General features: G+C 39.4%; 2 gene segments (V, D, J or C); both read left to right on the forward strand.

The window, feature by feature from the left end:
* Positions 1 to 1,547: 1,547 nt before the first annotated feature.
* Positions 1,548 to 3,154, forward strand: LOC121401670. The segment is given in 2 exon segments: positions 1,548 to 1,720; positions 1,924 to 3,154. Coding segments are annotated over 2 exon segments (399 nt in total).
* Positions 3,155 to 13,060: 9,906 nt separating this feature from the next.
* On the forward strand, positions 13,061 to 13,728 carry LOC121401674. The segment is given in 2 exon segments: positions 13,061 to 13,260; positions 13,391 to 13,728. Coding segments are annotated over 2 exon segments (387 nt in total).
* Positions 13,729 to 14,039: the final 311 nt, after the last annotated feature.

Genomic DNA, 14,039 nt, shown 5'->3' on the forward strand with positions numbered 1-14,039 from the left:
AGATTGCTGTAATTGCAAACTGAAGAGCGACTGAAAAAAATCTAAATAACTCAGAAATAACAAATAAAAAAAAATGAAATCCAATTGCAATTTTTTTCAGAATAGCACTCCCTACATCACAATACAAGTAAATTTAAAGGTGAACAACCCAAGTGCTTTTTGCATAATGAAAGGAAAAGTTATCTGTAACAATAAATAAAAGCAGCATGTGTTTATCCAGTTTTGTTTCCTGACTCTTGAAACAATGTCGCCAAATACAATTGTCTCCTCTAGGTCTTTTAATCAGCTGGATTTTTTTCTACATTGTTTCAGAAGTCAGAACCCTTGATGTGCTATTATAAAAAATGCTCTTTAATAAGTGCACCTGTATGTACTGGGAGTAAGTCTATAGACTCAACCTGCTGTGAGAACCCTGGAATTACTGTCAGATCAATAGAGACAGTAGCTCCAGTGTTATCAAGTATCAACAGGTCACCCACACTCCAAACACCGGAAATTATATCAGCAAACCCAAGAAATGACGTCAGGCTGATGTTAAGATAAGTATATGAATTGGTGAGCTCTCATACTGATCTCATACTGATAAGCATGGTGTCTGTGTGCAGTTTCTCCTCTGTCTAGAAAGAAAGCTGAAGCAGCTCATGTGAAATTGAGCTAATACAACATACAAGCTAAAAGGAAACATCAGATTTTGAAAATATTTGGCACAACTGCATTCTAATTGCAACAAAGCACATTCCCAGATACATTAGTATTAGTAAATTGGATGCAACTGTGGGAGGTGCAACACATTTGAATCAGCAAGCATTGTCCCCTTTGTGACTGCAATGACACCAGAATTTTATGGAAAAAAAATCTGCATTGTGGGAAAAAGCATGCCAATTTTGCTCAAAATTGTGTTCAAGTGGCAACTCTGAATTTCTTAAAAACAATCTTTGTTTGTGTATCCACAAAAGGTTTGTAGTTCCCAATGGCCCAATGAATGCCAGACACATGCCTGTATAGCCTGATGAGTCTTGAGTGGGTTGCCTACTATTGTCACTTGTATCCAAAGCTGCTCCTGTGTTTGGCCACGTTGAATCCATCAAACTTCCCATTAGGAATCACTCTCAAGTGTGTGTATTGACACAGGGGACCCTTAGAGACACAAGCTGATAGTCGCTCCAGAGTTTCCAGAGTATCAATAAATACAGTGGACCTTAGAAATGATGATATTCTGACTTTGTGGCATTGCATCTGATTTGTGTCAAAACTGAAGCACAATTGCACTTACTTTAATTGTGTCGCTGGAATTGCTACTGGACTTTATGAAAAAAAAAAACCACTCCATTCTAGGTAAAATAAAATCTACTTGAGTCTAAAACTGCACTTTGTATACTGTACTTCCAAAACTATGTTTTATTCATTTAATTTTTAATTAATAATTTATCTCCATCCAGTAGTTCTACAGGTATTCTTATATGGAGCATGGTTCTGCTACTTGTTGCATTTGTTTAGGTGCAACGAACCATCACCCACCCTTGAAAGTCAGTGATGTGAGAGGGATGTGGGTTGGTGTTTTGCATAGAGACATTGTGTGGCTAAACTGCAGCTGCTATAAAAGTGCCAGTGTCCCTGTGCCATATTAATGATCTGTATGTGTCACAGTGCATAGATAGAGACATGTCTTATCCCACTTATCTACTGCTGCTGCTGGGGATCCTCCTGATCTTTAGCCAAGGTAAGAGATTGTTTCTTTTATTATGCTGTTCGTTTTATATTCACATATTGTGACTGATTTTAAGATGCAAAAATCAATAAAGTATTGTACAACTAAATTAACTATTTCCATTTCTCCATTTTCATATTCTAGAAGCAAAAATTAATAATTTATTGAACACACTGATTAACGATTTCAATTTTCTCTTTATTTTTATTTCCCAGGTTCCTATGGGCAGATTGTACTGACTCAGTCTCCAGATTATGTCTCTGTGTCACCAGGAGAAACTGTCACCATCACATGTAAAGCCAGTAGCAGTGTTGGCAATGTGTTAGCCTGGTACCAACAGAAATCAGGGCAGGCACCAAAGCTGCTGATCTATTTGGCAAGTACCCGACACACAGGGACCCCAGAGAGGTTCAGCGGCAGTGGATATGGAACTGATTTCACTCTTACAATCAGCAGAATGGAAGCAGAAGATGCAGCAGATTATTACTGTCAGCAGAGTAACAGTGGGTTACACAGTGATACAGAGCTGAACAAAAACCTTCCTCTTTCAGCTTGAATGCAGATCAGACTAAAACATGACTCAGGACTCACTGTACCAGAAGATTGTTGACTTCATACTCTGTACTTTATATAACCCATACACACTAAGATGCAACTGAATTATCAGGAATACTTTACATAGCATGTGTGTATTTCAATTCATAAAAAAGAAAACTAAAAGGGGGGGGAGAAAAAAAGAAAACAAGGTGCATGAAAAATCCAGTATTAAAGGTGCAGTATTCCCCTTATTGAACATAAGTTAAATGAATAGGGATTGTGCTGTATATAGAATACTATTTACATATTAGTTTAAATTATGAAATATAGTTTTCTTTTTGTTATTTTATAACTAAACAAATTTGCGATTAAAGTGAAAGTCACATTCTAATTTCTTTTCATCTGAGGCTAACATCAAACAAATCAGACTTTCACTGAGAAGCGTCTGTATGAACAAACCCCTCCCTTCCCAGCTACAGATCGTTAGGCTGTAAGATAAGGAGTAGCTCTTTATACAGAGGGGTGACAGGGTGAGGCATATGAACCCTCTGGCCCCCTAATTTCCACATCATTCAGATTTGCAAGATAGTATCAGCAGGTACAAACATACACACCAGCGTTTATTTCTATTGGCAGCCACGATGAGTAGGAGAAGCTGCGAGCAGGAAAAATGTCAGGCAATAATGATGAGATACGAGAAACAAATGATAAAAAAGCAGAATTTTTTTAATGTCAATACAGCAAATTTACTCTAAACACACAGGATTTTTTATTTTTGACTCAATAACCCTTTAATATTTGTGCAATAGTATATGGAGAGCGGGTGTATGTTATATTGTTTACCTTGACTCTTTTCTCTTAAAGGGGTGGTTCACCTTTAAGGTAACCCTTATTATGTTTAATGTCTAATTCCAAGCAACTTTTCAATTCGTTTTCATTATTTATTTTCTATAGTTTTATAGTTATTTGCATCTTACTTCTGACTCTTTGAAGCTTTCAAATGGGCGTCGCTGACCCCTTCTAAAAAGCAAATGCTCTGTAAGGCTACAAATGTATTGTTATTGTAAATCTTACTCATCTTTCACTTTAGGCCTCTCCTATTCATATTCCAGTCTCTTATTTAAGTCAATGCATGGTTGCTAGGGTAATTTGTACCCTAGTTACCAGATTGCTTAATGCAAATTGAAGAGCTGCTGAATAAAAAGCAAAATAACTCAAAAACCTTTAATAATAAAAAATGAAAACAAATTACAAATTATCTCAGAATATGACTCTGTACATCTTACTAACAGTTATCTCAAAGGTGAACAATCCCTTTAATGTCATGAAACAATTGATGAAAATATTATTGTAAAATATTAGAGATGTAACTACAGAGGAAGCAGATCTTGTAGCTGCAGGGGGACCCAGGAGATTTATATTGCCCCATGAGGCCCTAAATAAAGAGCAATTCCAACATATATTGGTAAAACATGACAACCTCTGGATATGTTGGGGGCCCTAAAATGAATTTGCTGTGGGGCCCAGTAACATCTAGTTACAACACTGTAATATATAGTAATTATAATGAACCAGGCATCAAAGAAATGTACCTTTTCTTTTTACTTACTTTTTGGTTAATGTGGGATTAGTATAATACTTTTCCATTAGAGGGCAGCAGAGTGCCATGGTGGGATTACTATACTCAACAAGAGATACCTTAGAGTTTACAATACATAAAATCATAAAGAACAGTCATAACATTACCAAGCTATGCCTGATGATTCTTGAACAGTCCCACAAGCAAAGAATATGAAGATATGATGCCTGGATGGAAGGGCTATTGAACATGAAGACAGAAATACTTGAACCTATATGTGAGTAATATTCACCACTGCCCATGTTTTCAGAGAAGTAAATACATTAAATACTTGGAAGGGAATGTACTGTGCATCATCCTGACGTGACTTCTGAGAAACTTGGCGATGAAAGAGTCTATTGTAGAGTTCCAACAATAAAGCCCGTAATAAAGAGTTATCTGTGTTTATTTGTTGACTGAGATCTCTCCAGCACAAAGCCTTTGTGCACCATTTGAGGTTTCTCTAAATTAGGATTTTCCAGTCGCTTGGTGCAGATAAAGATTCCTGCTTCCTTTGCTCAAATGGTGATGTATAACTTACTGTCTTATCTCTATCTAAAGTTTTGCTTATATGCTAAGTATACTAGATGTTGGTGATGGGTGAATTTCTTCAAATTCGCCAAAAATTGGCGAATTTCCCGAAAAATAAGCGAAAATCACATAAATGTAAAATTTATGCCTGCGTCAAATTTTGGCCGTGCATCCAAAGTTGCTTGCTTCAATTTTGATGCTGGCGTTAAAGTCAATGGGCGTCCAAATAGTGTTAACGCGTGCAGATTTTGATGCAAGCGACTTTTCGGACGTGCGTCCAAAAATGTTTGACCCCGGTGAATTTTCACAGGAGATTAGCAAATTTATTCGCCGGCGCCAAATCTCGGAAATTTGCAGCGAATTAGTGCCAGGTGAATTTATTCACCCATCACTATATGTGATGAATCATTTTTTTCCAAGAGACTTGTAGAACCATAATCAAAACAGTGAGTCAGTCCTGTGAGTGAGTGACCCCATTTCAGGATTGCTATTTGTATTAAATGCCCATTGCATATCTGTCTTACTATATAACGTTTATTATTGCTGCAAATCTCTGTGTTTTTTACTTTCTAGTGGGATCCCCTGAGGTGTATCCCCCAGTTCCCATTCAGTGGAGATACTGCGCTACAAAATCCCAGTTTCCCAGTCTCTCCTAAATTCTATAGAGTTTACAGGTTTGCCAGATTGACCTCAAGTAAACACGTCAGGTCTGTGTGATCCCGTTGTGAGGGAGTTTGCCAAGAAAGGTTGGTATTACTGATAAACCCTAACAAACTTGTGAGCTGAGTCTGACTTTGTAGGATTTTACTGATTTTTAGGGTTTCAAAGAAAGATAAATTAAAGGCAAAGTCTCACACTGCTGAGAGTAAATGTTTTCCACATAGATGCATTTTAGTGATAAAATAAATGACTTCCACGCATTTTCGGTGGATCCGACGCACTGCACCAAAACAAATGCCGGATGCTATGGAAAATAAGGTAAAAAATACAAATGTCAGATGGTGTTGCAGCATTCATCTAACACAACTGTCAGATACAGAAGCTGCATGCTGTGTCTGCATCCCACAGTCGTGTCGTGCCTGATGAAAGCTGCAACAAATTCCGACATTTGTATTTCTTACCTTATTTTACGTAGCATCCGACTTGACGCCTGCATTTTGGCGCATCGCATCGGATCCGCTGAAAACATGTAGAAGTCATCTGTGTAGTTCTACCAGGGCCGGAACTAGGGGTAGGCAGAGTAGGCATGTGCCTAGGGCGCAAAGCTGGGAGGGCACCAGGCACGTACCTTCTCTGTCGCCTACCCCAAGTCCGGCTCCCTTCTCTTCCCGACTCGGCATTTTTTGCGCTTCTCAATGCTTCTGCGCATGCGCACGGGAGCTCGAATTCGCACATGCGCACGTGGAATCAAATTTGTGCAGGCGCCGCGACTGCTGGGCCTGCCTAGGGCGCCTGCCCAGTGTGGCCCGGCACTGAGTTCTACCCTAAGAGTTTTAAGTAGGGATGTAGCGAACGTCGGAAAAAAAGTTCGCGAACATATTCGCGAACTTGCGCAAAAACGCGAGCGGTTCGCGAACAGTTCGCGAACCCCATAGACTTCAATGGGAAGGCGAACTTTAACATCTAAAAAAGACATTTCTGGCCAGAAAAATGATTTTAAAGTTGTTTAAAGGGTGCAACGACCTGGACAGTGGCATGCCAGAGGGGGATCAAGGGCAAAAATGTATCTGAAAAATCTGCCTGTGTGTGCTTGGAAGAGATAGTGTAGGGGGAGAGCTGTTAGTGATTTCAGGGACAGATGATAGTAAGTTTGCTGGCTAGTAATCTGCTTGATACTGCTCTGTATTGGAGGGACAGAAGTCTGCAGGGATTTGAGGGACATTTTAGCTTAGGTAGCTTTGCTGGCTAGTAATCTACTGTTCTCTTTAAACAACTGCCATACGTTGACCTTGTAGGCATTGTTTGCCCAGTTTTTTTGGACGCAGCCACTGAAGCACAGTTGCCAGAAAAAATATGCCATATAAATGCTGAAAATAGTAATTTTTCGCCATACGTTGACCTTGTAGACATTGTTTGCCCAGTTTTTTGGTTGCAGCCACTGAAGCACAGTTGCCAGAAAAAATATGCCATATAAATGCTGAAAATAGTCATTTTTTGCCATACGTTGACCTTGTAGGCATTGTTTGCCCAGTTTTTTTGGTCGCAGCCACTGAAGCACAGTTGCCAGAAAAAATATGCCATATAAATGCTGAAAATAGTCATTTTTTGCCATATACGTTGAGTCAACGTATGGCAAAAAATGACTATTTTCAGCATTTATATGGCATATTTTTTCTGGCCTCTGTGCTTCAGTGGCTGCGGCCAAAAAAACTGGGCAAACAATGCCTACAAGGTCAACGTATACACTACTACAGCGGTGGATACGGATTACGTAAAATATATGAATGCTGCTTGAAAAAAAGTAACTCAAGTGGTTTTTCTAGAGACGATAATATTATCAATATTTAGACAAAATGTGAACAAGCTCACACAGCTAGATGGCGGGTTGAAGAAAACACTGTGCAAATAATGCCTACAAGGTCAACGTATACACTACTACAGCGGTGGATACGGATTACGTAAAATATATGAATGCTGCTTGAAAAAAAGTAACTCAAGTGGTTTTTCTAGAGACGATAATATTATCAATATTTAGACAAAATGTGAACAAGCTCACACAGCTAGATGGCGGGTTGAAGAAAACACTGTGCAAATACTGCCCACAAGATCAACGTATACACTACTACAGCGGTGGATACGGATCTCGTAAAATTTATTATGGCTGCTTGAAAAAAGTCACTCCGGTGTTTTTTCTGGAGACGGTAATATTATGGATATTTAGACAGAATGTGAACAAGGTCACACAGCTAGATGGCAGTTGGTTGAATAACACACTGGGCAAAAAATGCCTACAGGGCAAATAATGCCTAAAAGGTCAACTTATACACTACTACAGCGGTAGTAAAATAAAAAAAAGTCAAATAAAAAAAAAATGAATATTAAAAAAAAAAAATTAAAGTTGGTGCTGCTTAACTACTAGGAGCAGCAGATTAGCACACCAGTCCCACTCCCCAACACTGCTAGACTAATAGCACTGGGCTCTTATAGTAGTAGTAGTAGTAGTAGTAGTAGTAAAACAACAAAAAAATAAATAAAAGCAGTCCTTACAAGGACTACTGTTATTGCAGCAGTCAGCAGATGAGATCAGAAGCAGGACAGCTGCCCACTGCAGCTACATACAGAGCACTGCAGTAGAAGGTAGATTACTAGCCAGCAAAGCTACCTAAGCTTAAATGTCCCTCAAACCCCTGCAGACTTCTGTCCCTCCAATAACAGAGCAGTATCAAAACGATTACTAGCCAGCAAACTTTCAACTGTCCCTGAAATCACTAACAGGCAGCAGCTCTCTCCCTACACTATCTCTTCAGCACACACAGGCAGAGTGAAAAAACGCTGCAGGGCTTCGGTTTTTATAGGGAAGGGGAGTGGTCCAGGGGAGAGCTTCCTGATTGGCTGCCATGTACCTGCTGGTCTGGGGTGAGAGGGCAAAAAAAAGCGCCAAAAATGGCGAACCCAAAATGGCGAACGTCGCGCGACGTTCGCGAACTTCCGGCGAGCGCGAACACCCGATGTTCGCGCGAACAAGTTCGCCGGCGAACAGTTCGCGACATCTCTAGTTTTAAGCAATCTCTCACATTCTGAATTTCTCCTTCATTTCCCCAACTCTGTCTGCTTGTCGCTGTTCATTTCGAACTATACGTCTCACCCGCATGACTTGTGATCTAGGCAGATACTTTTTTATGTGTGGGGGATGAAAGGAATCAAACCGCAATAGTGTATTCTTATCAGTTTGTTTGACGTATAGATCAGTATCTAAATGGCCATTCGTGGTGTTTTTAACCATCACTTCCAGATAAGGGACACTGATCATATCACAATGTACAGTAAGTCTAATAAAGGGAGAACATTTGTTAAATCCATCCACAAAGCTCAGAATATTGTCCCGTCCAAATCATAAAGATGTCATCTATATAGTGATACCAACATTTACAGTTGTGTTGAAATCCATAATTCTTATTTACAAATTGATTTTCAAATACATCCATAAAGAGATTCGCATAGGACGGGGCGACATTCAAGCCCATGGCTGTACCTTTAATCTGGAACAAAAACTCATCCTGGAATAAAAAATATTTCTTACCCACAACTATTTGCAGTAATGTTATCAAAAACTTCTTTTGGGCTCCATCCAGTGTACCATCCTTATCAAGATGAAAAGTTACCGCCTCTATACCACTATCATGTGGGATGGAGGTATAGAGGCTTTCTATATCCAGGGGGACAAAAATAGCATCAGGGGTTAAATAATCAATCATATTGATCTTATTAATAACATCTCCAGTATCTCTGATATAAGATTTTGTGTTAAAGACATACTACCTATGTACCCTATTAAGGAATTTAGCCAAAGGACAAAACACTGAATTTACCCCAGGAGGTTTATCCAAAAGTAGTAGCATCATTTAACATCTCAATTATTGTATTTGTATAAAACTTCTTATCCATCACCACCGCTCCCCCCTTATCTGCCGGTTTGATCACCAGATCTTTATGGTTTTGTAAAGACAAAAGTGCTCGTCTTACTTCCAATGAGATATTTTCTTTAGGTAATTTTATTTCACCCCTTTTATATTTATTTTCAAGTATTAACATCTCATGTTTAACTCCCTGTATGTATGTTTCCACAACAGAATTAGTTTTAGAAGGCGTATATGTGCTAGGATTATACAAACGCCAATCCTGTAGGAAGAAGGTGTTACAATAATCATCTGTTTTATTATTAATGGACTTCCCATTATCATTCAATTCAGCCGACAGTCTTATTCTCCTAAAAAAGGCCTCCACGTCTATATCAATTTGAAAAAAGTCAGGGAATGTAGTTATGACAAAACCCAGCCCTTAAGACAGTACCTTGGTTTCATTCTCCGTAAGTTGTATTGATGAGATGTTTACCACCGCAGTTTCTTCCTGCGATATGGCTGCTTTCTTTTGGCGGTGCTTCCCCTATTCCTCTTGCCCGATTGGAACCAATGCTTTCTTGAGAGCCATATAAAAAACAGGAAGATGATCACTTTGCCCCCATTGGCTGCACGGTTTTGAGTGCGCATGCTCGCGCGACTGGTACTGTCTGATTTTTTATTTCTTAAAGGGGGAGAGAGTGGACACAGCTGCGCTGGAGAGTTCTGGTGGGAGAGAAAGGGTCCAGACCAGGAGTAGGCGGAAGAAGAGGTACGTGCTTGGCACCCCTACTTCGTTGCACCCTAGGCACCTGCCTCTTCTGTCTACCCCTAGTTCTGGCCCTGGTAGCTGGGGCCAATGCTTAATTCATAAAACTTCCTTAACACGATGTTCCCCAGTCATCAAATTCAAATTGGTTTAAAAACTGATTTTAAAAACTGCCTACAGTTTTTTAATATAATGGGTTAAATGATAATAAATACCAAAATATTTTCTTTTGGCCACCATTATTCTAATGACAAGCAAATAAAACAGATTATGCTCAATAACTGTGCAATAGTACAGGGAGATCTGGTGTATGTTATATTGTTGTACCTCAGCCTCACTTTTTAATTCCACCAAATAATAAGTGAAAATATGGATGTAGAATGTGACACTAATACTGAACTAGGCAAAGAGCAACATTATTTCCATCAAATAAAAGCTTGTTGTAGTTTCTCGGATTAATGTAATCATCAAGGTCAATACATCACTTGTCCATTAGATGGCAGCAGAGTTCCATGGTGGGATTACTGTACTCAACAAACTGAAAAGACAGAAGCATCTTGGAAATTTCCAAAAAATTTCATAAATCTCAGTCATGTTGCCAAGCTTATGACGGGTAATTCTTGAAAAGTCCCAAAACAGGGACAATGAATATGACTGATATATTGCTTAGATGGAAAAGCTGTTGGATTTAAAGGGGTGGTTTGTCTTTAAGTTATCCTTTAGTATGTCATAGGATGGCCAATTATAAGCAACTTTTCAATTGGTCTTCATTATTATTTTTTTTATAGTTTTAGAGTTATTTGCATTTTTCTTCTGACTTTTTTCAGCTTTCAAATGGGAGTAACGGACCCCATCTAAAAAACAAATGCTTTGTAAAGCTACACATTTATTATTATTGCAACTTTTTATAACTCATCTTTCCATTCAGGCCTCTCCTTTTCCTATTCCAGTCTCTCATTCAAATCAATGCATGGTTAATAGGGTAATGTGAACCCTAGCAACCAGATTGCTGTAATTGCAAACTGGAGAGCTGCTGAATAAAAATCAAAATGACTCAAAAACCACATAATAAAAAATGTAACGTAATTTTCAGAATATAGGCATACGAGTAACTTACATGTGAATGGTCCGCATCTACCCTCGTGGTGGCCCTCCGTCGGCCGGATTCCGCTCCAGACACAATGACAACGTCCAAAGTAGCAGTAGATAGACGGGAGCCTTAATAACCACGGGTAGTTTTAGAATAAAAAAAGTCTTTATTTCCAAGCATCTTTAAAAACACAAACAGGTATCCTCCTGGAGCTCTTTAATTAAAAAATTTCAGCTCAAGAGAAATGTACCGGGAAAAAAATTGCTCTTTAATAAGTGAACCTGTATGTACTGGGGGCAAGTCTATAGACTCAACGTGCTGTGGGAACCCTGGAATTACTGGCAGATCAATAGAGACAGTAGCTCCAGGCAGGGTCAGACACCAGGAAAAAACCCAGTGGTCCCCCGGCTCTTGTAGGCCCTGCCGGCCCAGATCCGCACCCAGATCCATGATTTGCTGGCTCCTTCCTGCCACAAATGCCTGAAAAACCTAGTGCAAGTGCACACACACACACGGTGGCACGGCAGGGGGGGCCTCCAAGGGATTCCGGATGTGGGCCCTGGACAGCAGCCCCGAATGGACCTCGGGCCCCTCAGTCCGACCCTGGCTCCAGGGTTAACAAGTGTAAACAGGTCACCCACACCAGAAATTATATCAGCAAACCCAGGAAATGATGTCAGGCTGATGATAAGTATATGAATTGGTGAGCTCTCATACTGATCTCATACTGATAAGCATGGTGTCTGTGTGCAGTTTCTCCTCTGTCTGGAAAGAAAGCTGAAAGCTCACTGACATTGAGTTAATACAACTTACTAGTTATCCCATCTCTTAAACTGGATGGCAACATCAGATTTTGAAAATATGTGGCACAACTGCATTCAGACTGCAACAAAGCACATGCCCAGATACATTAGTATTAGTAAATTGGATGCAACTGCGGGAGGTGGAACGCATTTGAATCAGCAAACATTGTCCCCTTTGCAACTGCAATTCTGGGAAAGAAATCTGCATTGCGGGATTAAACATGGCGACTGTGCTCAAAATTGTGCTCAAGTGGCAACTCTGAATTTCTTAAAAACAATCTTTATTCATGTATTTATAAAAGGCATGCAGTTGCCAATGGCCTAACGCATTCCAGGCATAAGCCCTTTATAAAACCTCCTAACTGTCACGGGACAGTCCTGATTTTGACAGCTCAACCCGCAGTCCCGGGTTAACTACTGAAATATCCCAACTTTGTCTTAGGTCTCCTGCATTGAACAGCCAGAAAAAGATTCAGTACAAAGTTTCTAAAATGGAATTGGCTTTTGGCAGTGAACCCAGAATACGTGGCAGGTGAACTTAGATATATTTGTAACAATTTAAGATAAGCAAAGAGACAATTGTAGCAATTTAAGATAAGCAGGTCTCTTGGGTAAATTATAACTTGCAGCTCAGGGTGATTCACCTTTATTAGCAAAACTGTAATAACACATAAAAACCACAGAAATGTGTTCAAGCTTTCTTAACCTGCCAAATTTTGTAAATTGTAAATGTGGCCACAAACATTGTTGTGGACAAAAAAATGTTGGCGCATGAAGCGTGGCAAATCTTTTTCTCCTCTTTTTATTTCCAAAATGTTGGGAGTTATGCTGTACAGCCTGGGGAGTCTTGAGTGAGTTTCCTACTATTGACACTTGTATCCAAAGCTGCTCCTGGCACTGCCATATAGTTGTGTTTGGCCACAGTGAATCCATAAAATTTATTGTTAGGAATCACTCTCAAGTGTGTGTATTGACACAGGGGACTCTTGAAGACACAAGCTGATAGTCGCTCCAGAGTTTCCAGAGTATCGATATGTGCAGTGGCCCTTAAACACAATAGTGCAGGTATTATCTTGATGCTGAGAAATGATGAAATTCAGGCTTTGAAAATTTTGTGGCGTTGAATTTGATTTGTGTCAAATGGAAGTACACTTGCACACATTAGGATTCACCACCCATAATTTTAGAAGACAAAACTGCTTTGTGTGGCTGGAATTGCTACTGGAATTGATGGTGAAAAAACTGCATTCTGGCTAAAAAAAAGTCTAAAACTGCACTTTACATACTGTACTTGCAAAAGCATATGCTATTCTTCTTATTTTCAATTTCTTTTTTTTATTAATAATTGATCTTCATCCAGTAATTCTAAAGGTATTCTTATATAGAGCACAGTTCTGCAACTTGTTGCGTTTTGTTTAGGTGCAACCAACCATCACCCACCGTAAAATTTCAGAGATGTGAGAGGGATGTTGGTTGGTGTTTTGCATAGAGACATTGTGTGGCTAAACTGCAGCTGCTATAAAAGTGCCAGTGTCCCTGTGCCATATTAATGATCTGTATGTGTCACAGTGCATAGATAGAGACATGTCTTATCCCACTGATCTACTGCTGCTGCTGCTACTGGGGATCCTCCTGATCTTTAGCCAAGGTGAGAGATTGTTCCTTTTATTACACTGTTCATTTTACATTCACATACTGTGAGTGATTTTAAGATGCAAAAATTAGTAAAGTATTATACAACTAAATTAACTATTTCCATTTCTGTGATACTTTTACAGGTTCCTATGGGCAGATTGTACTGACTCAGTCTCCAGATTATGTCTCTGTGTCACCAGGAGAAACTGTCACCATCACATGTAAAGCCAGTAGCAGTGTTATTGACGACAATAGAGACAATTGGTTGGCCTGGTTCCAACAGAAATCAGGGCAGGCACCAAAGCCGCTGATCTATAAGGCAAACAAGCGACACACAGGGACCCCAGAGCGGATCAGCGGCAGTGGGTCTGGAACTGATTTCACTCTTACAATCAGCAGAATGGAAGCAGAAGATGCAGCAGATTATTACTGTCAGCAGTATACTCAGTCCCCTCTCACACAGTGATACAGAGCTGAACAAAAACCTCCCTCTTTCAGCTTGAATGCAGATCAGACTAAAACATGAGTCAGGACTCACTGTACCAGAAGATTGTTGACTTCATACTCTGTACTCTATATAACCCATACACACTAAGATGCAACTGAATTATCAGGGATACTTTACATTGCATATGTGTATTTCAATTCATAAAAAAGAAAATTAAAGGTTTAATGAATAGGGCTTGTGCTGAATATATAATACTTTTTCATGTTGTTTTAATTATGAAATACAGTTTTTTTTGTTATTTTTTAACTAAACAATACATTTCATTTAAAATGAAAGTCACATTC

The sequence above is a fragment of the Xenopus laevis genome, chromosome 1L (genome assembly GCF_017654675.1).
Source record: "Xenopus laevis strain J_2021 chromosome 1L, Xenopus_laevis_v10.1, whole genome shotgun sequence".
Classification (NCBI taxonomy): Eukaryota; Metazoa; Chordata; class Amphibia; order Anura; family Pipidae; genus Xenopus; species Xenopus laevis.